Here is a 26242-nt window from a genome sequence, read left to right as displayed (position 1 = left end):
AATCTGTTCATAAACAAATTAAATGTTTTTCCTCACTGCATTTTAGGCTTATTTTAAAAGATGGAGAATTAGTTTTATAGTAGCATAACGTTAGTTTTGAGGCAAAATATATAATTTTTACACATTTTTAAGCAGCAAATTACAGATAAAAAATGTTATTTTCTCAGAAAATGTACTAAAAATATTGATTGTATAATCGTAGGTCAACACAGCAAAAAACTTGTCAGTCTTTAAATTTTAAATTCGAGACTATAACCATAGGTGGGTCTAGTGATATTTAAATGATTGAATTAGAGGATAATGCATGTATACAGTGGAAAATGACCTGGGCCTGTATGTATAAAACTTCTCAAAAATGCTCTTAAGAGTAGTCTTAAACTTTGACTTAAGTGTCAAAAAATTCTTAGTTAGAAGTAGGACTTTTTTAAGAGTAGGAGACTATTATAAAGAAGCTAAAAGCAACTTTTAGTAAAGTTTAAGACTGATTCTTAAGTTCTGACTTAAGTGTTGAAAGTTAAGGACTACAATGATTTAAACACAAAATGGCCACCCTTGACCCCTGAATCAGCCAATTAGGGAGCCTGCAAGGGTGATGTCATAGCAGCATGGCACCATTTATTCATGAATGAATTAAGACATTACTTAATTCAGACATTACATCATTATTGTATTATTTTTTATTAATTTATATAAACAGCTGCAATCCATAACTTATTTGGGTAAAATATTTAGGCAAGTACATGAAAATCAGTGTTGGAAACTTTCTGCCTACCTTCCTATGATTTACAACGGTTAGCTATAATAGTGATTGATATATTGAGCTGTACAATTTTGTAGGAAATTTAACATCGTTGACTTCAACCCATGTGAAGATAAATACATAAACGTGCAATTTCATTTTTCAAACAGAGATGCAAAAGTTAAAAATTGCAGTTTCAACTGCAACATCCATTTTGGGCTTGGTTTCATACACTTTAAATTGAGTTTTAACAGTTAATTTAAATATTTAAGCTGCTGAATCACATCCTATTACACTCACAGCTGTAGGCTATATAAAGAAAAGACCAAAGCTGCAAATCCTTATAAAATGGATTTAATTTTTTTTTATACATTATTATATTATTTCATTACCTCCCTGTCATCATATCATTCCAACATATTGTTTCTTTGTTGTTAAGTCCATGGTATCTGCCTCTGTACTGCCATCTTGTTACTCTTATCTAGGTTAGGAGACCACTTCAGCTCTCTTAAATAATTTTGGAGCTGAGACCTAGTCTTAACACTTATGAACCTTTATGAATCAATCTTATTCTTAAGTGTAAGAATAAGAGTAAAATTACATCATTCTTAGAATTTTGACACACTTAAAAGTAACATTTTACTCCGAGTAGCTTTATACATACGGGCCCAGATGTATTTGTAATCACTTGGTTAAAGAACATTCAATGCATTAAAACTATAAAAGACAATTAAACATATAATTAAAAATAAAACAAATTATAATGCCAATATTTAACACACTAGACAGACATTCTCTATAAAGCAGTGGAATGATAAATTTCCCCTAGTTGGTAATGGGCTTGTTTTCCCTCAAAATCCACATTCTCCTCTCCACGATAGTTAAGCTGGTAAAACTCTCTATTGATCATTGGTAGGGTCTTTCCTTTGGTTTCTGGTAAAACCATCAAAATATAAACAGCAGACAGGATGCATACCGCCCCAAAAGGTACAAAGCAATACTGCCCCAAACCACTCTGCAACAACAAACAGAGACACATTTCATTTAGTGCACCACACCATATGGGTTTTGTGCAGAATTGTGTAGTATTAAATAAGGTATTTGTTGTGTAAGGTATAATGTACATAAATGTTAAGCTCCGTTTTAGCAATTAGAGATATACTGCACGGGCAAAATGATGCGGACACCAAAACACCTCAACCATATTGTTTTCAATAATTTAAAAGCCCACTGTCTATTTAGATTGTCTTACATTTAGATCTTGTTAATCTGTGACTGAGATAAAGATCATACTACATTATATGAGCTATCAATGCTGAAATCCAGGCATTTTTTAAAGCATTCACGTTTCTTGCAATATATGTTTTAAAAGTATGTTGTTCTCTGACCACAAGAAAAGGGAAGATCATCCCAACAACGAAAAGATTCAGCCACATCAGAGAACCAGCGATCATGTAAGCGGCAGGACGTGCTGTCTGGTTAAAGATTTCTGTTGGGAGGATTCCAGTCACACCAGCTACCAGAAACATATTCAACAATTATTGATAATCAATTTTTTTCACAAATGTTTCATAATAGAATGTTATGGCACACAATGATTCTCACCTGGTCCCATACCAAAGCTGAGAATATAAGAGAAGAGACAAGCCATGCTCAAGTAAGGCATCCAGTTAACAATATGCTTTTGGAAAGAAAGTAAAATTGAAACAACACTTACTGAATTATTTGGCAACCCATTGAAACTACATAGTCTAAAGTCTTCTACTGTAGGCTATTTTATTGTCCTGGTATAGTTAACCGATGATGAAGCAAACTCAGCTGTACACTAGATAACTGTAGTTAGACATTGTTATGTGTATTGAGATTAGACATTATGTAAAGCCTCTCAGAGGTCAACAGAACATCTAACAGAGAAAGTATTTTAAATACAGTTTATTTCTGAGCATGCACCATCTTGCATTTAAACGTATGTGTGGAAACTGGACAAAATAAATAATACATACCTCTAGTGAAAGAGCAACAGTAAAGACTATAGCACAGCCTGTCATAAGAACATAGCCGCCCATCAACATAATCTTTCTACCCAGCCTTTCTATCAACAAGTTCTGAACACACACACACACACACACACACAAAACGTTACACAAAGATTATTTCGTGTTTAATACTAATAAATCTTTCAACCTAAGTCGCTCAAAGAAATTTTATCCTGCGTTATGTGTGGAAAAATAAATCTACTCGCGCTGCATGTGGGTTGTTCTGGGACAGTTACATATTTTGGAACATAACAGATTATTGGAACACTCACACACAGAATGCAAGTGCTGAATTCACACATCCCCGTGCCAATGGTCACATATTGGATCAGCTCTGCAGATACACCTGCTTCTTGGAACACATATGATGCATAAAAGTAAATCTGAAGAATGAGAGAAAAGAAATGCTCTTAATCTTTAGAATTTCTCAGTGTGCAAAATGTACCAGCACAAGCTTTGGATGAAATCCTTCTGAGCCAGTTTGAGCTATGTAAGAAGTGTTGGGTACAGGAGAGATTATCCCAAAGCTGTATGCAGGGCAACTCACTCTGTTATTCTAACATAACAATTAACCCAAAATTTCTCAGAATAATTGATGGGTCTCTGGTTAAATGTCACAGCGGAGACATTTACAAAATGTGCATGCATTGCATTGCATTTAATTCTTCATTTCTCAGTTAATATACCATACTTCTATACAACACTGATACATTTCCAGTCCAATTAAAGGTCCAATGTGTAATTTTTGGAGGATCTATTGACAGAAATGCAATATAATATACATAACTATGCCTTCAGAGGTGTATAAAGACCTTACATAATGAAGCTTTATGTTTTCATAACCTTAGAATGAGCCAATTTAATCTACATACACCGTGGGTCCCCTTGCATGGAATTCCCATGTGGTTTCTACAGTAGCCCTAACAAACAAATTCGCAACCTCACCGCTAGATGCTGCCAAATTTCATACAGTGGACCTTTAAAAGTCAGTGTAATGACGGCACAGGACTGGTCTTACCGAATCATTACCGCACAACTGCATTGCACTGCTCAGTACTGCTACAGAGATGAGTTGCCAGCGAACGCTGCGGTCACAAAAGAGGTCCCATGGCCGTTTCGCTCGCTCTCCTTTGGTTTCATTCTGTTCCTCCAGAATCTCATCCAGCTCTGCATTGCTCACATCGCAGCCTCGCAGATGCCGCAGTGCTACGGGATAGACCGTGAACAATTCTAATTACGTAGCTTTGAAAAATGTGAATGAAACAGCAGCCTAAAAAACGAACTTAAGTTTTCGTACCCTGTAGGCACGCCTCTTTGTCCCCACAGTCAATGAGGAGGTAGCGGGGACTCTCTGGAAACCAGGGCAAGGTGAGAAGTTGGATGATGCCTGGGATAGCGTTACTTGCCAATAAGTACTGCCAACATGACTCACTACCTAACAGCTCCCTATAAGAGGCAAGAATTTGGATTTGAAAGAAAAGTATTAGTTTAGGTCGTCCCAAATGCATGTGTATTAGACATACCGCAGGCCTACGACCTGTCCCAACACCACACCAAATGAAGTGAAGACAGCTGAGGACAGGGACACAGCACCTCTTAAATGTTTCGGTGCACTCTCACCGAAATACATGGGTTGGACATTCATACTAATGCCTGTGTATAAATAAGGAAAATGCTTTTGATAATCACACCAAAAAGAAACAAGGAAATAACAAATGTCTACTATTTCTTTGAAAGTATACAGTATTTACCTGCGTTTATGCCAACCAGAATTCTGGAGATAATGATCATCTCGAAAGACTTTGCTGTTCGGCTCAGCAATGCTAGCAGTGAACTTGACAATAGGAAGACATTGTTCAGCAACATAGTCTTCTTCCTTGACAGGAGGAATGAAACAGGGTAAAACATTAAAGGGACAGTTCACCCAAAAATACAAATTCTTTCATCATATAGCCTACTTACCCTTGAGCTGTTCCAAATCTGTATAAGTTTCTTTGTTCTGTTGAACACAGAGAAAGATATTTGGAAGGATGCTTGTAACCAAACAGCTCTTGGCCACCATTGACTGCCATACACTCTTAAAAATAAAGGTGCTTTAAAGGTTCTTCCCAGCGATGCCATAGAAGAACCCTTTTTGGTTCCACAAAGAACCATTTAGTCGAAGGTTCTTTAAAGAACCATCTCTTTTTATAGTCTGAAGAACCATTTTGTGAGACAAAAAGGTTCTTTGGATGTTAAAGGTTCTCTACGGAACCATTTAGACAAAAAAGGTTCTTCTATGGCATCGTGAAGCACTTTTACTTTTAAGAGTGTAGTAGGAAAAGTCAAAAGTGTCCCAGAACTGTTTGCTTTCCTACATTCTTCATTCTTCAACAGAACAAAGAAAATTACAAAGAATGTTTTCCTATAGCAGTCAATGGTGGCCAAGAACCGTTTGGTTAAAAGCATTCTTCCAAATATCTTTTTCTGTGTTCATCAGAACAAAGACATTTATACAGATTTGGAAAAACTTGAGGGTGAGTAAATGAAGACAGAATTTGTATTTTTGGGGTGAACTGTCCCTTTAAGGATCAAATAGTGTGAGAACTTGATTCAATCTACCCCAATTCAAACTTCCATGAATGTAAAATCTAAAACTAATTTACAAACCATGAAACCATAGCACAAAATACTGACATAAAACATGTACAATAACATGTAGTACCTCCCGAAACGGATAGACATTGGACCTGCTACTAGGGCCCCCACAAAGCCCCCCAATGAGAAGATGGAGACTATAACTGTCCATATCAGTGTGACCTCATAAACCTCCAGCTGGATCCCCCATCGCTCTTGAAGTGTCTCATTAATGAAGTTCTGAATGAACTGCAAGAATGAATAAAGAAACTGGGCATTAGTCTTCAGGAACACACAAATAGACAAAACAGTGTTGGAAACAAAACAGTGAAATAAATGTAAATATTTTCATGCACTGACATAGTCATTCTCTTACAATAGTGGGTGCGTTCATAATGGCCAGGTTGTATCCATATTGTAACGTTCCCCCAATAGCTGCAGAGGTCACCATTAAAGCCAACGTGCGTGTATAGCCCTGTTCATCAACATTGATGTTAACAGGAATGTAAAGGCATTACTACAGTACAAAATAGTTAAATTATAAAATTTATTTGAAATATTCTTATTTGAAAATAGTCGATATATGTGTACATGCGTTGTTAAAAAGTATAAATTTCGTATAAAGTAGGTAATTATTTTTTAAACGTTTAATTTAGACATTTTAAAGCCGGTGGTGCTATTTTGTATTGCTTTTATTTCTATCGTTAAAAATGCAACAGAAAATAACATTGTAAATATCAACGGACTATTCTAATAAAAAAGAGAACATGAACATGCTTACCTTTTCCTTTGAAGACATGTTTTTCCTATTGATATGTGGTTAAGACATTGTATCGATAGTGAACAAAATTTATAAAGGGTCGACAGCTACGAGCAGTCATGAACCTTCATTCATTGAAAGAGATGAATGCACTAAAAGTCAAGGAAAGTTCTTCGGGAGTCCGAAAAAAGAGATACGAGTCCTCAAATGCTACAGCCAATAATAAGTAATCATTTTTGACTTGCCAAGCGCGAGCCTTGCAGTTTACTCGACCATCTTCTTGACTGAATTAAAATGACGTTGAAACAAACCGAGAGGCGGTTTTAACATGCTTGTTTGAGATGCACCTTGCCTCGCCTGAAAATAAGACGAGAAGGCGCCTGCAGTAAGGGGAGGAGTGAAAACAGCGCAGGGCAAGACAAAGTAGGGGTCTCTGCAGGTCGGGGAAATGGGCGTGCCGAAAGGTTTCTCATTGGTCAAAGGTGCTCTTGACCAATCAGCGTTAACCACACGCACACGTAATTTATTTTAAACAGGAAGAAGATCGCGATGAGGTGTTATCAAACTTGTGAATTTGTGCACTAATGTTATATCCTGTATATAGGTTTTTTAATGTTGAAAAGATTAGCAACGTTATAGAAAAATACATAAAAACTGCATTTAAACCTGCGCGAAGCCAAATCATACAAAAAGCAACAAAACAAAACGCAACGTATATTGAAAGTCTGTGATATATGGTTATCTTGTTTATTTTGTTTTACATGTTCTTGTTAAGAAAAACAAGCATATATGTCTATTTAACTCTGGTGAAAGTGTGTTCAACAAGCCGACAGCGGAGAAAATGCGCTGCTCTTCTCTAACTCAAGTGGTACATTAATTTATGCCTGGAGAAGACGGCAGCGTTCAGAAACTGATATAATCTTTTTGTAACCGTTAGTATTGTGTACAGTGCCAGTTCACGTTTTTAACCCTATAAAATAGCACGCTATCTTCTTTATGACCTCGATCTCATTAGGTAGGCTGCTCCTATACCAGTTTAACGTAAATTGTCTGTCACATTTTATTAAACCAGGACTGGATTCTCGATTACAAATTACTTGAGATAATTGATCTTACAATTCCACTAGGAGGCGACATTTATCAGAATCAAGCAAGTCCACGAGCTTTAGAAAACGGATTGCCTGTAATATGACCGATTTATTTTTGGACCAGGTTCTAAATAATCTAAATTGCATATGCTATTAAGTCTTCATTTATTTTAAGTGTAATCATCTAAGTGCTCTAAGCAGCAAAACGTTTTAACAAAAGGAGGAGGGTATGTTTATTAGCCTAATTAGTTAATTAGCCTAGCTAGCTATAATTCAATGTCTTAAAACATTGATATCTATTTTTGTGAAAGTCTGTTTACACTGCTGATGGATTATGTTGCTTAACTTAATTTGCCCCTCAATGTAACGTTAATTTAATACCATGGAAATGCACGTCACAGTATGTAAAGGCATTTGAAAACAAATAAGGAGATGAGTGTAAACTCCACAACACCTTTAGAGGTTATAAATATCTTGAACAATAAAATAAAAAATAAAATAAAAAATGTTGAATTACCATAATGTCATCCCTCTGATTAACGAATGTTTTATTCAATTTATTTTAGGACATCGAGAAACAGACGTGAGCAGAGGGAGGCTGACAACGTGCCTCACGCACGCGCAAACATACAATGACATGGTTGTGGTGACAGACACAGATGAGTTAAGATTTGTTTGTAAGATATTGCTGTGTTCATCTGTGTAACTTGCTTTTAAAAGTGATGTTTATTCTTTATACTTAATCAAAGAAGCAAAACTACTACAGTAAAAACCGTTTTTTAGCTTTACATGACGTCTGTGGTAAGACAAGTTGGCGTCAAGTTTAAAATATCTGGATCTACGCATGCCATGCCGTCTTGTGAGTGGAGTAGACGGCGTAACACAACGATGAAAGATGCAAACATTTTTACTATAAATGTCAGATTTCTAACCAATGCGACGGACTGATTATAATTTAGGTGATTTGAGAATATTCGCGTGCCTTCCTTCATTTATGTTGGCAAAGAGAAATTACTTCATATAAGAGACGCAACGCATCCCTGAGAAGTCACAGAAAGCCTTATAAAGATGTATCGTGTTTTTTGGGACACAATATTCATTCTCACAGGTAAGTACATTTGCTTAAAAGGAAAAATATGCTCTTTCTGTCGCTGTTCTGTTTCTGTCGCATTTAATAAGTACTCGAAACACACAAAAAATTATGGCAGAGAAAGGAGTTCATTTATATAATTCTTGAAGCTAAAATATGAACCATTAGATTGTGGGCTGTGAACTATTTGTATTGTTTTGTGATATATAGTGTATTGTGATCTGATAGTTATTACAGTTTCAAGATTCCTGAGGCGTCATAATTTGGCATTTAAGTTAAGTCATCCATATGATCACATTGTGAGATGTCCACTTAGGACACCCATAGATATGAGATACATTTGTTTGTAAAAATACAATGAAGAAGCAGGTTGCATTGCTTTTTGGTTAGCAACTACTTAGGCTCAGCCTTCTCCCTCTCTTGTCATTAACAGGGTTAACAGAGCTTAGTTTAAATATAGATTTATTCTTTAGCATCCATCCTTTGTTGCTTTGTCACATAAATTAAGGCATATTTTTATCTGAAGCTATTTCAGTGAGAAAGGTTTTCGTTTATCAATTTTAAACCTTGCGTGTTGCTTTTTGAGTAGAGCTATATAGTCCAACCAAACATAATTTCATTTTTTGTGCTATTTTGTCTGTGTGATTCACTTGTTGGCAATGACATTGTCACCCCACACAGATAAACAGTAAACAAATAAATGCAGTGCATCATGTCCAAATGTTGCTTAATCTAAACTCATGAGGTGATTGTGGTTTGGACTGAACAGCTGTATTGTTCTTGTAGATCCAGGTGTCCTGCTCATAGATATGGTGTTAAACATATCATTGAAGGGATTTCCCTTCTTTAACGTTTGTCGTTATATCCGTCAGTGGTGCTGAAATTCCTGATGATTTATAAACTGGTCTGATAACACAAAGGATTCATAGAGGTTACCAATTACTTATACAGGGTCCCACACAATATCACCATCATTTCCTTGGATGTGTAGACACTTCATCATCAGGTTGCACTGTGTTATAGTTACAATGGTTTGAAATGGGATAAATGATAAAAATAAACATCTGAGTTTAAAACACATTTCCGTGAGTCATGTTTTGTGGTAGTTTTGCAGGATGTTGGATACTTGATTGTGTAACCCAATTACAGACTGTATTATGAAGATCCCTAATGCAAATTAGGACAAACATATGCAATGATTTTATTTTTGTTAGACCTTACCTTAGTTTTTTTACATTAGATTTGTTTTGCTTAACAGGTTGTTTTACACTGAAGCTGTTCTTTAAAGGGATATTTCACCTGCGAATCAAAATTCCCACATGTTTTACTCACCCTCAAGGCATCCTGACTGAATATGACTTTGTTCTTGAAGAATAATGAGGTCGGAGTTATAATACCACGTATCATTTTACTTCCAAGCTTAAAAGGATAGTTCACCCAAAAATGTAAATTCTCTCACCATTTACTCACCCTCAAGTTGTTCCAAATCTGTATTCATGTCTTTGATCTGTTGAACACAAAGATAGATATTTGGAAGAATGTAAGCAATTTTCAGTTCTGTGACATCATTCACTAACATAGTAGAACACAAAATGAGACATTTTGAGAATTTAAGAAAGCAAACAGTTCTGGGGCACCTTTGACTACCATATTCATTTTTCCTACTATGGCAGTCAACGATGTCCTAGAGCTGGAAATCTTAGTCTTCCAAATATCTTCCTTTGTGTTCAGTAGAACAAAGTAATTTATACAGGTTTGGAACAACTCAAGGGTTAGTAAATTACATAATTTTCATTTTTTGGTGAACTATCCCTTTAAATATGCAAAAAAGGTTTCTTTTTGCTCTTTTTGTAATTAAACATAGTCTGTAGTCTTAAACTGAAGATTTTCATAAAAGCTCTATGTGGAAGAGATTCTTTACTCATGCCCTTCTAGTAGCACAACAATGGCCATTTATACAGAATTTTAGACAGGTTTCATCTGGACACTTTATCTTTTGTAGGAACTATATAGTCTGTGAATCATATGTTCAATTAAATTAAAAGCAAAGCTTTGATACTATATGCCCAAAGTATCTAAATACTTTCCCAATTATGTGCCGATTGTATTTGTGAAACCAGTCATTCTTTGATGATTTACTATTTCCTATGAATTCATATAATGTAAAGAACATTCTGTGAAAATATAACCTTGATGTCTTTAATATTGACTGAATTCACCATGTCAAAGATTAAAATCATTGTGAAAGGAATGGTTGAAATCAAACTTTAATGCTTGTTATTTCATAAGACTTTAGCCAGGGCACTGTAACATATGCAATGATGCTGTAAGTGTTTATAAAGAATATTTTGTATTTTTATTGGTTCTGGCATCATATGTAAATGTCAAAGTGTATTATCCTCCCCTACTATCACACTGTGTGTGGAGATGTGGATGTGATCCGCATCACAAATCCACTTAAATATATCTTAGTCCTGTCATTCTCATTAGCAGTTCTCAGAATAGCCTAAAGGTCATAAACTCCCACTTTTGTTCCATGATCTTTTAACGCAAGTGGGCTTTAAGTAGCCATTTTTCATTTGTTTACATTCTATGCCACTCGAACCTGGAATTCTCTAGTGTGATGCTGGTCCTCCGCTGTTTTGCCCTTTACTATAGTTATGAGTCTGGCATTTATTCACTTTGCTGGATCATCGTTTTCACAATTTGGTAAGGGTTCGCATTGCTATCTTCCACGAATATAGAATGTTTCATATGTTTATGTGTGTGTTGTGTTTGTAGGCTCTCTTTTCACGTTTGGCCAGGTGCAAGAGAATTCTACCTCAACCACGACTATTGCAACCACCATAACGACCACCACCACCATCAGGACCACAACGACCACCACCAGCACAACGACTACATCTACCACTACACGCGTCAGAAGTACGATCTGTCAGCTTACTGAAATATAAACCTACAAAAACAACATAGGTTTTCATTACGTGAACATCTGGAGTTAAGTAGCATCAGGGATCGGTGGTAAATGTTAAACACCTGGGTTACACACACAGTTCATTGTCCTGTAATGAATTACGAAGATCACAGTGGTGCTGTAATACCATGCTATGCTTCATCAAAGCTTTTCCCCAGGGTGGCTTCAGAGGTTGTCCCTGTAATTATTGAATTTTAATTTATGACAAATGTAAACCCATCTGCAGACAAAGCTTACAATAGTGAGGATTTTTTCCCCTCTGATCTTGTTTGTCCTGATAGAGAAAATACCTGCTGGCAAAGTGTTGCTCTTTCATGTCCTGTCTGCTTTTGTACTTTTTTTTGAGTATTAAGAATGCGTTTGAGCAAATGTGGTCCTTAAGAAGAACATCGTCCGACAAACCGGTCCATAGTAGACCTCAAAGGCCTGTGCTTTTACACATAGATGATGGAGGACAAGAACAGACCTTTAAAGAAGTTCTCAGCAGTTTACAAATTACAATTTAAAAGAAGGATCATCATCTATCGCGCATTTGCTGGTAGTTCTGATTATAATAAGAGGTGTAATGTCGTTGAAGTTAATATAATAAAATGGATATCAGCTCCTGTCTTTTGCGAATCCATTAAGGTCTTAACAAACGTTAATATGTTGTGTTGTTTATTGCACATTGAATTTGATATTGATTTCAACAGTCAACTCTTTCTCTCTTTGTTTTCTGCCTGAAGAGTTTATAGCAGCTGCAGTTCACTCTCACTTCGATGACTGTCCCGACTCCCACAGCCAGTTCTGTTTCCATGGCACGTGCCGCTTTCTCATCCTGGAGGAGACGCCTGCGTGTGTGTGAGTCCAAAAACTCCAGACTTGATATAGAATATTGTTGCTGTCCTTTCAAAACCTTGGATGTCCAAAATTGCTGTTTTTCAGAAAATGGAAAAAATACAGTACTTTTTAATGGTGACCCTGGACAACAAAACCAGTCTTATGGGTCAATTTTTCGAAATTGAGATGTTTACAACATCTGAAAGCTGAATAATTATGCTTTCTATTGATGTATGGGTTTTTAGGATATGACAATATCTGGCGGAGATACAACCATTTAAAACTCTGGAATCTGAGGGTGCAAAAGAATACAAATATTGAGAAAATTGCCTTTGAAGTTGTTAATCAGAGGCACTGCAGCAGGCCATCCACTCACAAAAATAAAGTTTTAATATGTTTAGGGTAGGACATTTACAAAATATTTTTACTTAATATGCTAATGATTTTTGGCATAAATTTTGGCTTTTACTAAAAATGTTCCCGTGCTACTTAAGACTGGTTTTGTGACCCAGGGTCACAAATGATTAAATACTGTGTTGTCAAAGTTGACAAGCACTTTTTAATACTTTTTATTGGTTGGATATTTACAAAACCCAGTGACAAATTTATGGCAAAAAATAAAAATCACGAACTATGGAGATACGAGGTTTCAGAAGGACACCAGCGATGTAGAATAAAGAATATGGAATTTAAAGGAAAATAAGGAAAACTGTCCTCTGCCTTTGTATGTCAAGACATTACAGTGGCACTTTGTGTGCAAGGTCAAACATTTCATGAAGATTAGTGAAAAAAATATTTTCACGATCTAAAGTGTGATTAATGTAAAATAACCATTTTATGCTAAATTGCGCAAAAATATTCATTTTAGATGTCATTCACAAAAATGCTCCACTCTAATGTTATGAACAAGGCTAAACAGATTGGCCGAGTTGCTTGAATAAATTCCTGCGTGTAGCTTTTCCATCAAGCTGTGCTTGTAAAGACAAGCATGTTTTGTCATTTTCTAAATTGCATTTCCGTGGATAAATTTGACATGATGACTAAATTCTGTCTGAGTTTGTTAGTGTCTGGGTTAGTATGAGTGCTGCTTTAGGATTCATTGTTCTCCATGTTCACATTCATATGTAGTAGCTCACCGTAAAATGTCTATATACGGTTTCATTGGACACATGCGCCTGGCCTGAAGTGGCCTGAAGCGGTCTGTGTTATCAGTCTGGCTAGTGACTAGTAATATAACAATGTATTTTATGTTCAATCTATAATGATATTTTATTGTATAGCTATTGTATTGAATTCAATTAAAAGTACTCAACAGTTATTGATTCTTTGTTTAGTCTGGGCCACAAAGTTTTTTTGTTGTTGCTGCTGAAACCGTCTATAGTCATTTATTGAATTTATATTACCCATATTTGAACACATTTGGATTGCACATTTGAATTTATAAAACATTTTATCTGCTAAAAATATACATATTTTGCTGTGTATTTGAATACTGACCTTTGAATAAGTAGCACAACTGTGCGTGTGTGCGTGTTTAGGTGTCACTCTGGCTTCGTGGGTATGCGCTGTGAACATGCAGACCTCTTGGCAGTGGTGGCGTCCAACCACAGACAGCAGACTGTGGCTACCATGCTGGTGATGTGCGTGGTGGGCAGCGTACTGCTCATGCTACTCTGCACTTTACTAAAGTGAGACTCTTTTTCTGTCATGTGATCACCTAAAATGATCACACATTTAATAAGTATTGATATACTTCACCACAAAGCCCGTGTTAAACCTGGTTTATTCACTGTGTTTGTTGTATTGCTAAACACTTCCTATGAAGGCGTCGTTTGTGAACTTTACACATTATTCTCTCTAGTTGTTGGTGGAGACGCGGAGGTTGCTGGCGAGCTAACACCATCATGTGTTGGTCGGAGAAGCCTAGGAGTATTCTGACGAGTGGGACCTCCTGCTGTCCCTCAGAAACAGGTATTATTCTGTGTTTCCTTTGTTTTGATGAGCTGTTGGTTTTATGTGTTAAGTGTCATGCAGTGACTAATTATGATAACCAGTAGGAGGGATATTTCATAGTGAGATCAGCATATGCACTTTTAATGGCCTAGGATTTGTCTTTGCTCAAGGGTATGAGCTGTAAGTGTTGCCTTCTGTTGTCACTTTAACTAATAGAAGTGCAAAGACATTCTTGTATAGCAAACAACAACTGTCTTTTATCAACTCTTCATTAATCAAATAAAATATAAATCTGCTGCAGGAAAATTGATATGCAAAAGCATCTTGATGTACACTACCATTCAAAGGTTTGGGATCACATGCTCGCTATTATTATTTTCCACATTTTAGAACGATATTAAACGCAATAGCACAAACGGAATTATGTAAAAAACTAAAATAAAAAACATCTTTTAACTGTATGTTTTCATATTATATTGTGAGTGTCTCTTGGGTACATTGCGTCATCGCAGGAGGAGCTGAATATTCCCAGACGTAATTATGTAATTAGAAGTGGAATTGTTAGTATTTTGTTCAGACAAATAGCCTCAGTCATCAGTACTAGTCTGGTCTTGTTGACAGACCTTAAATTCGATTTGTCAAGAGGGATGTTAGTTAAATATTTGGTCAGGATTGTCAGGCATTTCCTATTGTTAACTGTGTCAGTGTCTCCACAGTAACATTTTAATACATTTGCATAACATCAATTTAAAAATGTGTATTTTTTGTCAATTTTCTCATCTACTTCCACCTTCTTATCAGAATGTGTTCTGTACGCACAAGGTACCATTTTGTAAAGTGTTTTAGTATAGGTTTTAGTGCTTCATTTTTAGGAGGTAGTAATGTGACTTGATACATCCATCTTTGTGGTTTGATTTTTTTTTCCTTTCCCATGCAGTGGTTTGACATGCGTTTTCTGGAGCCCACACGTTTGCTCAAAATGTTTCCTGAGAAATGTTTCCTCGGAAATGTTTCCTCAATATCTCCCACCTTAAACCTGGACCAAACCGTAGCTAAGCGCAACAAATATTGAGAGCATTTCGATGTGACCAATGGGAGAATGCGAACCAAAAGTGGAACTCTTGCATTCAGACAGTCTTTTCAAAAAGGGTTTTTGGAACCACAACTGCAAAAACTAAACAAAGATGGAACTCAAAACCTGAGAACACTGGCAGAAGAACTCGGAAAGACTTAACTTGGAACTCAACTACATGTTTTTATGTTTTTACTCCTAATGGAAGAGGTAAAAACTGACCACATAGTGAAGATTCAGGGTATAGTGAGGTAGAGACAGGGCCAATTTAAAAAAATCAACGGAACAGCTGGTTTGGAAAAAACTATAAGCAAATTTTTAGAGAAATTATCATTACTAATAGAGTTTGAGATAAAGCTAAATCCTTCTAGATGTTTAAGATCCCTCAAAATTCTCCCTTTTTTTTGTCTTTTAAAATACCATAATTGTACAGTATATAAAAACACTATTTTGTAACATGGCATAATGGGATGTAAAACACACTAAAGAGAAGTTTAAGATACAGTTTTTAATATCACATTTTATCACATGTCTTTGTTAAAGAATGGGAGATGATTCCAAGACCTTTGTTAACGTTATTGTCTTGGAAAATGTGTTTCATTTCATTTGAGTATTTTGGACAGTCAGGCAGCAAGTATTAGACCTACTGTAGCCTTTGCCAATTTCTTTTAACTTGATCTCTTTATCATAATGATAAAGAACCAGAGATTAACAGCAAACATGAGAGACAAAAGCTGGCGTTGGAGGACAAATAATATGAACATTTTTACCATAAAGAAATTCAGTTTTTATGCTTTTATCAAAGCTATTGAAATTGCATGCTGTTATTTAAAAAACAAACACATCTACGACATGTAACTTGAAAAGTTACGCATATATTCACAAATCTCACACAATATCTTCATGCACAAATAGTGTGTTTGTTTGCATAATATGGAGTGCTTTGTTGTAAGGTGTGTGTCAACATGGTAAGGTTTGTGAACTGAATTTAGCACTGGTATGACATCAAGATTACAATATAATCTGGATATTCACTTTGGGGAGATTGGGTGCATGTATGATCACATAAATTCACATTTTCCCTGTTGTGGCACACATGCACATACAGAGCCTCATATGTTATGGTAACTAAACAGGCAATTATTAATGGTAGTATAAACAGATTGATACATTACCCTTATCAACAGATTATTATGCAAGATGGAAGCTTTTACACACAAATATTTTAAACCATTTGTTAATTTTGTTCTTCCGTCCACAAGCTTTTGTCAATAATCTCATGTTTGACCCCTCTGGAAGGTATTTCCCAGTGTAGGGACAGAAATGTTTGTAAAGCATTACTATGCTATGTTTAACAACTACAGAGTTGTCAAAATAGAAAATTTGCCACTGTGTTCGCTATTCAATCAACCATCTTTCAGGCGAATCTTGTCCAACAGTGAAAACGTAAGTAATATTTTGGCCTGTTTGGAGTTGGCCATGTTCATGTCATGTTTAGATGCTATAAGCCAGTGATGAAGTTTTGTAAGAATGTACAAGATGACCCTTGAGTTCGGCCTATAGGCTTTGGTTGAAATGTATGTTTCAATGTTTATTTGTTTATAATTTGGCTGATCCTAGAATGCCACTTAATATTAATGAATCATTTGATTTATATAAACTAAACTGGATTGATTTAATGATAAGAAATGAAAATTAAATGAAAAGAGTGAAAAGTGGCTATGATGACATTAAATAAGTGTTAATGTACTGAAGATAAAATGTAATTTGTTATAATCAAATCACTAACTTTATTTTGGTTGGTCTGTATAAAGATACTTTTTGTTTCGTTCTAACATACAGTCATTGCATAATTTCCAGACATGGAATTTCAGTCATCCGTGATGACAGCAAAGATGATGTTCAGTGTTTCATCTCTTGCTTTGTTTAAACTGAATCCCATTAAATACTTGCTCTGGTTTACTGTTTAACATAACATCTATACAATATATATATAATTCATTGTCAGCAAATCTTTGTTTAAATGCTGTTGTTTAATTTATCAAAGCTTTGTGAATAATGTGGGAATGTTGTTTTGATTGTATGTGGATATGGACTCAAGCATGCAAAGGTATTGCAATTGTGAAGGGTGGGTGATTTCAGTATGGCTGAGTGTGTTCAATCTTTAAGTTTGCATAATTTTCCAAATAACACAAAGTGCTGCAGATTTTTGAGTTGTCGTGATTTTTTTTCCAGCTCATTATGATCCTTTTACATTTGTGCGTTCAGCAGATGCTTTTATTTAAGGAGATTGTGAATCAAACCCATGACCCTGGCAGTCATGCCCTACCATTTGACCTATAGGAAACATAATAATCAACTCATAATTCGTTTTCTATTCTTTTCCTCTTTGCCAAGTTATCCTCTCCATCCATGTGTATCCTCCATCTTCTGAATATTCCAACAGCTGCAAATATAAAACAAGACAACCTTGGGCACTGCTGAACAAAGAGTCTGCTGCCATAGTGCTCTTTTTGCTAGAGGAAATGCTTGGCTTCTTTTACTCTGCTATTTATTTATTTATTTGTTTGTTTGGCTAAATCTTTTGTGAGATGAGGAGAAGGCCACTAGAGATCGGAGCAGAAAGGAATTTAGTTCGTGCATGAATGAGCACATGATGTAAAGTGAATGCTTGGTGGACATTGTGTGAATATTTTATATACTTGTTTGTCGTCATCAATCTTTGCCCTTTCTGCATCAATACTCTCCCCATCATTCAATTCATAGTGGTTATTTATTTATTTTTGAATTAGTTTGTTTCAAGTTGTCTGCTTCAGAATCTTTGCCAAGAATTTTGCTCGCATGCCCGTGTGCCCCATTTCCATTGATATGATCTTTATTTCTCTTCCCCCCTCTTAACGTCTCTTTACTTCAATTTCCTCTCCCTTTCTTTTCCCTGCCATGACCCTCTGTTGTTGGGTTTGCCAATCCCATTAAAGGTTTCAATTGGATTGCAGAACAACCCCTCATAGCCGGCGGGCTGAGCCTCTAAAGCCAGCTTTGTTTTAAGCGCACTGCTTGAGGGAATTCCCAAAAGAAACACAATAAGCTTATAAAATTGAAATAGAAGCACAAAAGCACAGATACATTCCAGTTGTGTTGAAAATCTCCTGGGGAAACACCCAGCGAATGGTAATTTTGTAAAGGATGTGCACATGCAGTCTATGAAATGTGTTTGCCCTCATTGTCAAATCTTTTTGTCAAATCCACACATTGTAGTGTGGAGAAAGACACCGAAAACATGAGTATGAAACAGCCATGTCCTATAGTGAGATAACAATGTGTACAATAAAATAATTCCCAATTTATGTATTTTTTATTCACAAATGTAAACATCTTAATTGGTTTATTTAATTAAATTAATAAATTCATCATAGATAATAAGACCCACCATCAGGGTTGCCAGGTCTAAGCACAATGGGGCTGCAAATTTTTTTTAAACCTTTGTTAGATTTTGTTTATCCACTGTCTTAAGGTCAAATTATTTATGAAAAAGTAATGAAAACCGTTAAGTTAAAAGTTAATGTAAACAGTTTGTTTATAATTACTACTAGAAATTGTGCTGTAATGCATAGCAGTTACTGTAAAATATATTTTAGGTATGGGAGTGACATGTTTTGGGCAGGGGTCACTGCGCTGGTTTTATGCAGATCTGGCAACACGGCCAACCATACACCTCCAAGGTGAACTCCACATAATTACAAATATAACAGTTATTGTGTAAATTTAACATGAGGAATGGGCAATTCCACTTATGAATGTGACATTTCGATCAAAACTTGAAATGTTAATTCTTCGAGAATGTATTTATTACTAATATATTGAAAAATATGTTTATATTTTTCTAACCCCCTGACGACATGTTCCAGGCATCAGAGACATATTAGTCTTTACACAGGTTTTCTATTTTAAAAGAGGGAGAAATTAATTAGTTATGGAGGTCACAAAAAGTGATGCATGTTTTTGAGAGACAACAGTGTAGGATTTCTGTGAATTAAAATGTACAAACCAGAAACAATAATACTCAACCAGTGGAGAAGAGATGGGTGTTCATAAAACAGTAACACATTTTTTTTATTTTCATGTGCCCATGTATGATGAATTTGGACTGTTATGGATGTGATGATTCACTTACCTGACCATAAAAATAAAAAACTTTAAAAGAAACACAATAATGGTTTAAAAAGTAAGAGAGACTTCACATCTAACCTATCAGTATGGTGAAAACCGTTGGTATAAAGATTTGTTCATTTTATGGTTGACATTTGCATGGAATAGCCTATATCTTAATCTACTATTATTATAATAGCAAAACAAGCAAATTCGGGTCCAAATAATGTTTGATTAATGGCCCACAATGATACGACACATTCATTAGTCTTATGATTTTAAAATTTGAGAATTCTCAGTTGATTTCTTGTTGTAGTCGAGCTGGTAATTCTTCTAGGCTGTGTAATCTATGATGAGGGGGAATATCAAGGTGTCCAAGACTATTTTGTCTGTCGAGCAGAAAACCTTGAATACCCAGTGAGCGTGAGGTCAGGTAGTCATTCACATAATGGTCCCCCACATGAGCTACACTGGAGGCTGGCACGCCACACCGCACCAGGGCCTGGCTGAAAATGTCAGGGTCAGGTTTAGCCACCCCAGCTTCCTCTGATGTCAGAAGAAATGAGAAGTGAGTGAGGAGACCACATTCCTTCAGGATGTTTTCCAAACGCTTGTCAAAGTTAGAGACAACTCCTTGTTTTAATCCCAGGGTGCCGCAGATCTTCAGGGTGCCATTGGAATCAGAAAATACCTGATGTTGTAAATTTGAGATTGGGCGGTTAGAACAGATAAAAGTACTTCAGAAGAGTAAAAATTCACCCCATGTCATGCAAAACCTGTATGACTTAAATCTGTAAAACCAAGAAAGAAGTTATTTTGAGGAAAGTCTCATAAAAAGTGACCAGTTGCATGATTTAAGATTACATACATTACTACATTTTTTTCCAATGACAGTCAGCTATTTGTCCTGTATGTCACCGTTCACTTGTAATCGGGGCGCGCCCTCCACAGGTAAGTTTAGAAATTACACAATTCAAAAAGTTAATTTGCTATTGAAAATCATAAGGCTTCGTTAGAAACGAAAATAAATATTTGTACTCTTAAAATTTTTTATACCTCCCAGTTTTCTGCTCCGCAGAAATTGTGATAGAGGTTGCTGGCCAGTCTATCCAACACAGCAGAGTCATTGACCCCACACTGGACAAAAGTGTCCTTCACTAGTCCAGTCCACCACCTCTGGCTGCCCATTCCCTGAGCTCTGCCGTAGTTAGGAAAGAGTTGCGATCGCTGTCTGTAAGCCTGTCTGAATGCGGTTTCTACATCTGCCGCTGGCAGTTTCAGCCCGACTCTTTCCGCCTCGGCAGAGTACTGCTCCCCAACAGAGCGACGGACCTTTAACAGCGTGTCCTTCACATCCCATAATACCCAACGCACTGGTCCCCGCATATCTTTGTAGCAGAGCAATAAATGGGTGTATTTAATATGCGAAATTGACACAACCCTGTGCTCTGCTACTTGTACTCAAAACGCATTACTGTATTACAGTCCGGAAATCCGACAAATTAACAATTGAATAGAAAGTTATTTCCCAAGTGCAAGCTAGGGGGCGATTGGTGGCTCAAAAAGCCAAATTCCACATTAGACGAGTCATAATCAGGAAGTGATTAGATTTTTACGTAATATTTTCATATGATTAAAATATGTAATATAAAATTTAAGTAATCACACTGCTATAAAGTTGACATTCAAATGAAGAGGATATCAGAGAACACCGTTTGTGGAACCACGCCTCGTTTATTCAGCTTTGGGTTCGATACAAATCAAATTTCCACTCAATTTTATTTCTAAGGCAGCGTAAATGAGTCCGTGCGAGACTATAAACGATCAAAGGTTCCACAACAGAAGTTCCGCATATATTTAGGACAACATATACCTTGTTTTCTGTTAAAACAAATTGTCAAAGGTGGACAGTAGTGAAGTGTTTTCATTATCAAAGTTGTTTTACTTTGGAAAAAAATTACTTCACTACATTATAAAGCATAATATCATACTTTTCAGTAGACTACATTTCATACACGTCGTTTTTTACCTTTAACACTAGAGCACATGAACACTCTAGTTCTATCCTTTTACACAAGTATTTTTATTCATAAATTACTAGATTTGTATCTAGTATTTAATGGTAAAAAACATAAAAAATGCATTTATGCAATGCAGTATTGAAGAGAAAAACATGACATTATGATTTAGAACGTAAGGTAATTATTTTAGATGAAAAGGACACTATAATAAAGTACAGATGAATGTACCCAAGTAGAGTAAAAATACTTTGTAAATTGTACGTCAAATGATATTACCTGGATGTTTTAAAAACATTGTGACATCTTTTAATGATGTATATTATATAAAATGTAATAAAGTAATAAACTAAACAAGTGAGTACCTTTACATTAACCTTATGACCATAAACATTCAAAATAATCTCAATTTAGGATGATATTACAATTGCTTAAAATTTTGTTCTCTCTTCATCCCTTGTCTCATCTGACTCTCTATCCACCATCGTATCACAAGAAAAGTTTTGCGCATCATCATGCCCCTTGCTTTTTTGCTCTTGGATGCTTGTGTTTGATTGGGCAGCAGTCTGTCTGTAGATTCCAGACTTTCTGATTTTGCGTGTAGTGCTTCGAAAGTTAGCAATAGCTTGTATAATATTGTCAGTAGTCCACTGTTGGCGGGTCAGTGCATTCTCTACTGTAAAGGGACCGTCTCTTGTACGACGAACTCCAGAACAGACCGCAGACGTCCGCAGCTCTAATCCCACCTCATGAATCAATTTGCGCAGGTACTTCTGAGTTTCATTCAGACACTGGACCTCTGGTGTGAAAAAACATATGAAAGCGTATTTGAAGAACAGCGTTTCTTTAGCTTCACAATCTTTATCTAGTATTTTAAACACGATGCAGTGTACTAACCCAAAGTGAAATGTGGTGGATTGAAATGTATGCATCGCAGGCCAGTCAGAATGGGAGGACTTTTACCATGAGGGTACAATAAACCCTTCAGTGCAAGCTCATAAGCCTCTTGAGTCTGTAGGTCCACCTGAGAATACCTGTATAGAGGACATATATACATACTCAGAAACAAACACATGGTGCATTAGGCAGGTAACTAAGTCTGACAGCACATAAAATGTAAAATAACAAATAACATTTTATGATGACTTACATAATTAAAGCTTTCTGATTGGTGCCCTGTATCATTGCAAGGACTCTCTCTAATTTATCTTGAGTAACATGGTCTGAAGGACACATCAATGAACAAGGACACAAATTTAGTTAGTCATTTTTGTGTATTATTCATTTGTGTATTATTGATTTTGCTTTAATATTTTTTTAACAGCAATAATGATGCTATTATAAGCATTACCATATGTGGTTTTCTCTATGACTCGACCTGTGTGACAGAAGTTATCTGTGGCTTTTCCAAACTCCCCCTCAAGTGTGTAATCCTTCATAAAAAACAATCCTATTAAAATTCTCATATCAAAACAAACACAAAACAGGCATGCGATTTAAAACAATTTAAACATTTACCCTAGTTACATGTGCTTTGCATAGATGCTCCAGCAATCCATTTGCTTTCCCCAACCCTAAAACTGAAATATAGAAAATCAACACAAGTAAGCTTTAGTTTTTTTAGCAGATCACATAATTTCCTATTATGAAATGTCGAAACCTCACCTAATACTCCAGAGGAAAAAGCATCCAAGCGTTGACCAATTCCAACATGAACCTTGTGAAACTGTGGCCCGGTCACTAAAACGTAAAAAACAGAGCATCACTTTGATAGTTACAGTGTATATACCAGATTAGCAGCAGTCATGTATTAAGCAAACGAGAATGTACTAACCTTGAGGGTGGTCTGCTAGTGAAGGGACCATAGAGGGTGATAATGTAAGATCTGTAGAGCTTCTGTTCTCTCCACTGGACAAAAGCTGAAACTGCACAGTTAACCGTGGTGGTGGTGGAGGGCAGGAGTTTAGTTCTTCAGAGAGAAAATGTACAAAAAAGAAAAACGTCTTCGTCATAATTCTCAGTACTACTATCATGACATTTTTCATAGAGTAGTAACTAGGAGTGCCATGCAAGTACAAATGTTATACTCATTCACTACCGTAGGTACCATGGCATTACCGTCTAATGCTTTACTATATGATACCAAAGTCCTTTTACTGTTAAGTGTTATCATAAGAAAAATCACAAGGTAACAGATAATAACGTTACCTTTCAGTAAATGTGACTCTACGGTGTCACGCACAAGCTTCCAGTGAACTCCCTGCGGTTTGTACACAGCGAACAATCCGTCTAGTTTACGAAAAAGACGCACAGCTTGGATGCTCATCTTTGTTCAGTATCGAATAAATATACAGTCAGTTATAGAAATGTTACGAGACTTGCTTCCGAACCACATGAAGCTAACATGCATATACTTTCTCTTCTGCTGGTGTTTTACCATTACGGCCACATCACTGCCCCCTGCTGTATGAGAGAGACTTTAGCCCAACGACAACTACTATAATCCAGAGCGTCACAAATTTAGTAAAATACACGAATAGAATGCAAATAAATATATTTAGTTTGTAAGGGTTTCATTTGAATTATGTGCAATCCCACATGAAAAAATACTGCCGGAATTATATAGTAAACTAGTAAATTTCCAGGTCTTATAGTATTTTGAAACCTCACTATAGTAAATATAAAAGTATACTATAGTTTATACATTTGGTAACACTTTACAATAAGGTGCTATTAGTTAACATTAGTAAATGCATTAGCTAACATTAGCTAACAATGAACAATTTCGTTTTTCAGCATTTATTAATCCTTGTTAATGTTAGTTCATGTCAATACAGCTATTCATGTTAGTTCATGGTGCATTAACTAATGTTAACAGTGACAACGTTTGATTTTAATAATTTATTTATAAACGCTGAAATTAACATGTAGTAATATTAATAAATGCTGTAGAAGTATTGTTCGTTTTTAGTTCATGTTAGCTAATGCATTAAATAATTGTTAACAAATAGCACCTTATTGTAAAGTGTTACCATAAATTTACTATAGTTGATTCTACAGAAAATTATATTTTAAATTCTGATTCCCCTGCAATACCGCTACGACCCAACAGTTAAGGAATAGAAAGCACTGTTATAAACCAATAAACTGATTATAAAATCCACATTTCTCTTTAAATATTAAAAGGCTGAGAGAACAGTCAAATGAATTTGCACGTGAAACAAATCCTGGGTAAGGTGGAAAAATCTAATAAATATAATAATCATTCAGTTTTAATTAGTTAACTCCAAATACTGCCTTGTAATTTGTCAGAACAAAATACATAACTTTTTTTAGTTGGTAACTTTTGTGTTGTTGGTGGTATGGTCTGACTAGAAGTTATTTATGACCTGAACCTTTAAGCAATAAAGATCACATATTTACAAGCTTGATAATCATAATGAGTTTAAGATAAGAATGTACTGGTAATGAAGAGATCCTTTTTTAGTTTTGGCACTTGGTGTTATATAGCCAAATGAATACAAGACAAATGGAGCACAAAATAGATGATTTTAATCAATGTACTGCTTATCACAGGTATAACTATCTGCTACTGCTCTTTATTTACTTAGAAGCACTCCACAGCATTTGTCATGATAGGGTGTAGTGCTGTCTAATAATCTAAACCAATAATATTGTTGACTAAGTAAGCAAATAAAATTCAGCATTATAATAATGTTACACGTTTCATAAAAACAGGGACAACAACCAGACTCTGTCATGCCTGATTTACTTTTCACATTTCACACATAATACTGTTTTTTCAGAACTATTATGTGAGATTCTTGCTATAACAAGATTGCGTGTGTGTGTGTGTGTGTGTGTGTGTGTGTATGCACCAGTGTTGGGTGTAACTAGTTACTAAATAATTAGTTACTGTAATTTAATTACTTTCCCCTTAAAAAGTAAAGTAAGGGATTACTCTTATTTTTTCTGTAATTCAATTACAGTTACTTCAGATGTAATTGAACTAAACACTGTGTAATGTATACAAATGTGGAATTGACATTAAAATTCAAAGTCTTTCTTTAAAATGCATGCATTAATGGTCAAGAATCTTTCCCACATTTCTAATACTTTAGTCAGTTAATGAGAGTACTTTATGTAGTTTTATATTATTTATTTGAATGAATTAAGAGTCGTTTCGTGTCTATTCTTGAATCACTTAACTAATCAAGGTTGATATAGGACATAGAAAGTAATAAGTAATTAAATACTTTTTGGAGAGAGTAATTTGTACAGTAATCTAATTACACTATTGAATATGTCATTAGTAACTAGTAATTAATTACTTTATCAGTGTAACTTACCCAACACTGGTACGCGTACTGTACATAAGTTTGTGTGGAAAAATAGTGAGCAACAGGTGTTGCGTGATTGAGAACAACAGCTTTGTATGGTAGAAAGTAGAAGGCATTCATACAAGATTTAAATTGTGATGTACAATACGTCCAGAGCGAACCATGTCTTTATTCCTTTGCTAATTTATAATTGAGTGTGACCGAGAGCAATTCGAGTTGTCATTGTGTTGAAGTATACGGTTAGCTGCAAATCCTTTGTAATACCTTAATCAGGATGCTGGTGAGTGAGCTAAAAGGACACATGAGAGTGTTTTGCATACGTATTCCAAAACTAACAGGCCATTGCCATGGAAATAGTTAGAATATGCTTAGAACCGTTCAGTATATTCATATTCAAGAAAAATATATTTTCCTGCCATTTACAATATTCAAGATTATATCGCTGCTGTCCTTCTGAAACCTCCATATCCACATCTCCATATTTCGAGAATTTTATTTTTTGCAATAAATCATTATTTTTAGTAACCCTTTATGTTTGTCACTTTGTTTTGCAAATATTAAACCCAAAAAAGTACTAAAAAGTGCTTG

The 26242-nt window shown here is 35.6% G+C and overlaps 4 protein-coding genes across 7 annotated transcripts; 1 reads left to right on the top strand and 3 right to left on the bottom strand.

The window, feature by feature from the left end:
- Window positions 1-636: 636 nt before the first annotated feature.
- slc2a11a (solute carrier family 2 member 11a) lies at window positions 637-6532 on the bottom strand. 3 transcript variants are annotated; one of them, XM_057338878.1, is made up of 12 exons: window positions 6173-6532; window positions 5768-5866; window positions 5480-5640; window positions 4527-4651; window positions 4299-4428; window positions 4073-4221; window positions 3794-3981; window positions 3048-3158; window positions 2743-2844; window positions 2345-2420; window positions 2128-2255; window positions 637-1754 (listed from the first exon to the last, which is right to left on the bottom strand). In XM_057338878.1, exons 1-12 carry the CDS (start codon window positions 6188-6190, stop codon window positions 1536-1538), a joined length of 1506 nt encoding a protein of 501 aa, XP_057194861.1. In that variant the 5' UTR covers window positions 6191-6532; the 3' UTR covers window positions 637-1535. The 3 variants fall into 3 exon arrangements, with proteins under 3 accessions (XP_057194861.1, XP_057194862.1, XP_057194863.1); XM_057338879.1 differs by lacking the exon at window positions 2743-2844; XM_057338880.1 differs by lacking the exon at window positions 6173-6532 and having other exon boundaries at window positions 5752-5841.
- A 1279-nt stretch (window positions 6533-7811) lies between these two features.
- Window positions 7812-19109, top strand: tgfa (transforming growth factor, alpha). 2 transcript variants are annotated; one of them, XM_057339055.1, is made up of 6 exons: window positions 7812-7902; window positions 11111-11254; window positions 12029-12143; window positions 13661-13810; window positions 13984-14093; window positions 15013-19109. In XM_057339055.1, the coding sequence occupies exons 1-6, from the start codon at window positions 7899-7901 to the stop codon at window positions 15018-15020; spliced, it is 531 nt and encodes a 176-aa protein (XP_057195038.1). In that variant the 5' UTR covers window positions 7812-7898; the 3' UTR covers window positions 15021-19109. The 2 variants fall into 2 exon arrangements, with proteins under 2 accessions (XP_057195038.1, XP_057195037.1); XM_057339054.1 differs by having other exon boundaries at window positions 7853-8347.
- A 122-nt stretch (window positions 19110-19231) lies between these two features.
- Window positions 19232-20780, bottom strand: hdhd3 (haloacid dehalogenase-like hydrolase domain containing 3). The gene is made up of 2 exons (XM_057339053.1): window positions 20353-20780; window positions 19232-19987 (listed from the first exon to the last, which is right to left on the bottom strand). The coding sequence occupies exons 1-2, from the start codon at window positions 20680-20682 to the stop codon at window positions 19592-19594; spliced, it is 726 nt and encodes a 241-aa protein (XP_057195036.1). The 5' UTR covers window positions 20683-20780; the 3' UTR covers window positions 19232-19591.
- Window positions 20781-21017: 237 nt separating this feature from the next.
- On the bottom strand, window positions 21018-23734 carry trub2 (TruB pseudouridine (psi) synthase family member 2). The gene is made up of 8 exons (XM_057338299.1): window positions 23523-23734; window positions 23149-23283; window positions 22980-23054; window positions 22833-22894; window positions 22666-22747; window positions 22465-22537; window positions 22212-22348; window positions 21018-22113 (listed from the first exon to the last, which is right to left on the bottom strand). The coding sequence occupies exons 1-8, from the start codon at window positions 23638-23640 to the stop codon at window positions 21746-21748; spliced, it is 1050 nt and encodes a 349-aa protein (XP_057194282.1). The 5' UTR covers window positions 23641-23734; the 3' UTR covers window positions 21018-21745.
- Between the last annotated feature and the right edge of the window lie 2508 nt (window positions 23735-26242).

The sequence above is a fragment of the Triplophysa rosa genome, linkage group LG7 (genome assembly GCF_024868665.1).
Source record: "Triplophysa rosa linkage group LG7, Trosa_1v2, whole genome shotgun sequence".
Lineage (NCBI taxonomy): Eukaryota > Metazoa > Chordata > Actinopteri > Cypriniformes > Nemacheilidae > Triplophysa > Triplophysa rosa.
Note: the sequence above shows the minus strand (reverse complement) of the source record. Positions and strands in the feature narration are given on the sequence as shown.

What these genes read in the sequence shown, in the direction of transcription:
- hdhd3 (XM_057339053.1), bottom strand. Translation starts at nt 20,682, where the DNA reads ATGCGGGGACCAGTGCGTTGGGTATTATGGGATGTGAAGGACACGCTG. An exon ending in GCGGAGCAGAAAACTGGGAG is followed by an intron (nt 19,988 to 20,352) that starts GTATAAAAAATT and finishes TTACAACATCAG; the next exon opens with GTATTTTCTGATTCCAATGG.
- trub2 (XM_057338299.1), bottom strand. Translation starts at nt 23,640, where the DNA reads ATGAGCATCCAAGCTGTGCGTCTTTTTCGTAAACTAGACGGATTGTTC. An exon ending in AGAGTCACATTTACTGAAAG is followed by an intron (nt 23,284 to 23,522) that starts GTAACGTTATTA and finishes TTCTCTCTGAAG; the next exon opens with AACTAAACTCCTGCCCTCCA. An exon ending in CATAGAGAAAACCACATATG is followed by an intron (nt 22,538 to 22,665) that starts GTAATGCTTATA and finishes TGTGTCCTTCAG; the next exon opens with ACCATGTTACTCAAGATAAA.
- slc2a11a (XM_057338878.1), bottom strand. An exon ending in TCTGGTTGGCATAAACGCAG is followed by an intron (nt 4,429 to 4,526) that starts GTAAATACTGTA and finishes ATTTATACACAG; the next exon opens with GCATTAGTATGAATGTCCAA. An exon ending in CTGTTGCTCTTTCACTAGAG is followed by an intron (nt 2,421 to 2,742) that starts GTATGTATTATT and finishes TCTTTCCAAAAG; the next exon opens with CATATTGTTAACTGGATGCC.
- tgfa (XM_057339054.1), top strand. Translation starts at nt 8,308, where the DNA reads ATGTATCGTGTTTTTTGGGACACAATATTCATTCTCACAG. An exon ending in CACAATATTCATTCTCACAG is followed by an intron (nt 8,348 to 11,110) that starts GTAAGTACATTT and finishes TTGTGTTTGTAG; the next exon opens with GCTCTCTTTTCACGTTTGGC. An exon ending in CTACTCTGCACTTTACTAAA is followed by an intron (nt 13,811 to 13,983) that starts GTGAGACTCTTT and finishes TATTCTCTCTAG; the next exon opens with TTGTTGGTGGAGACGCGGAG.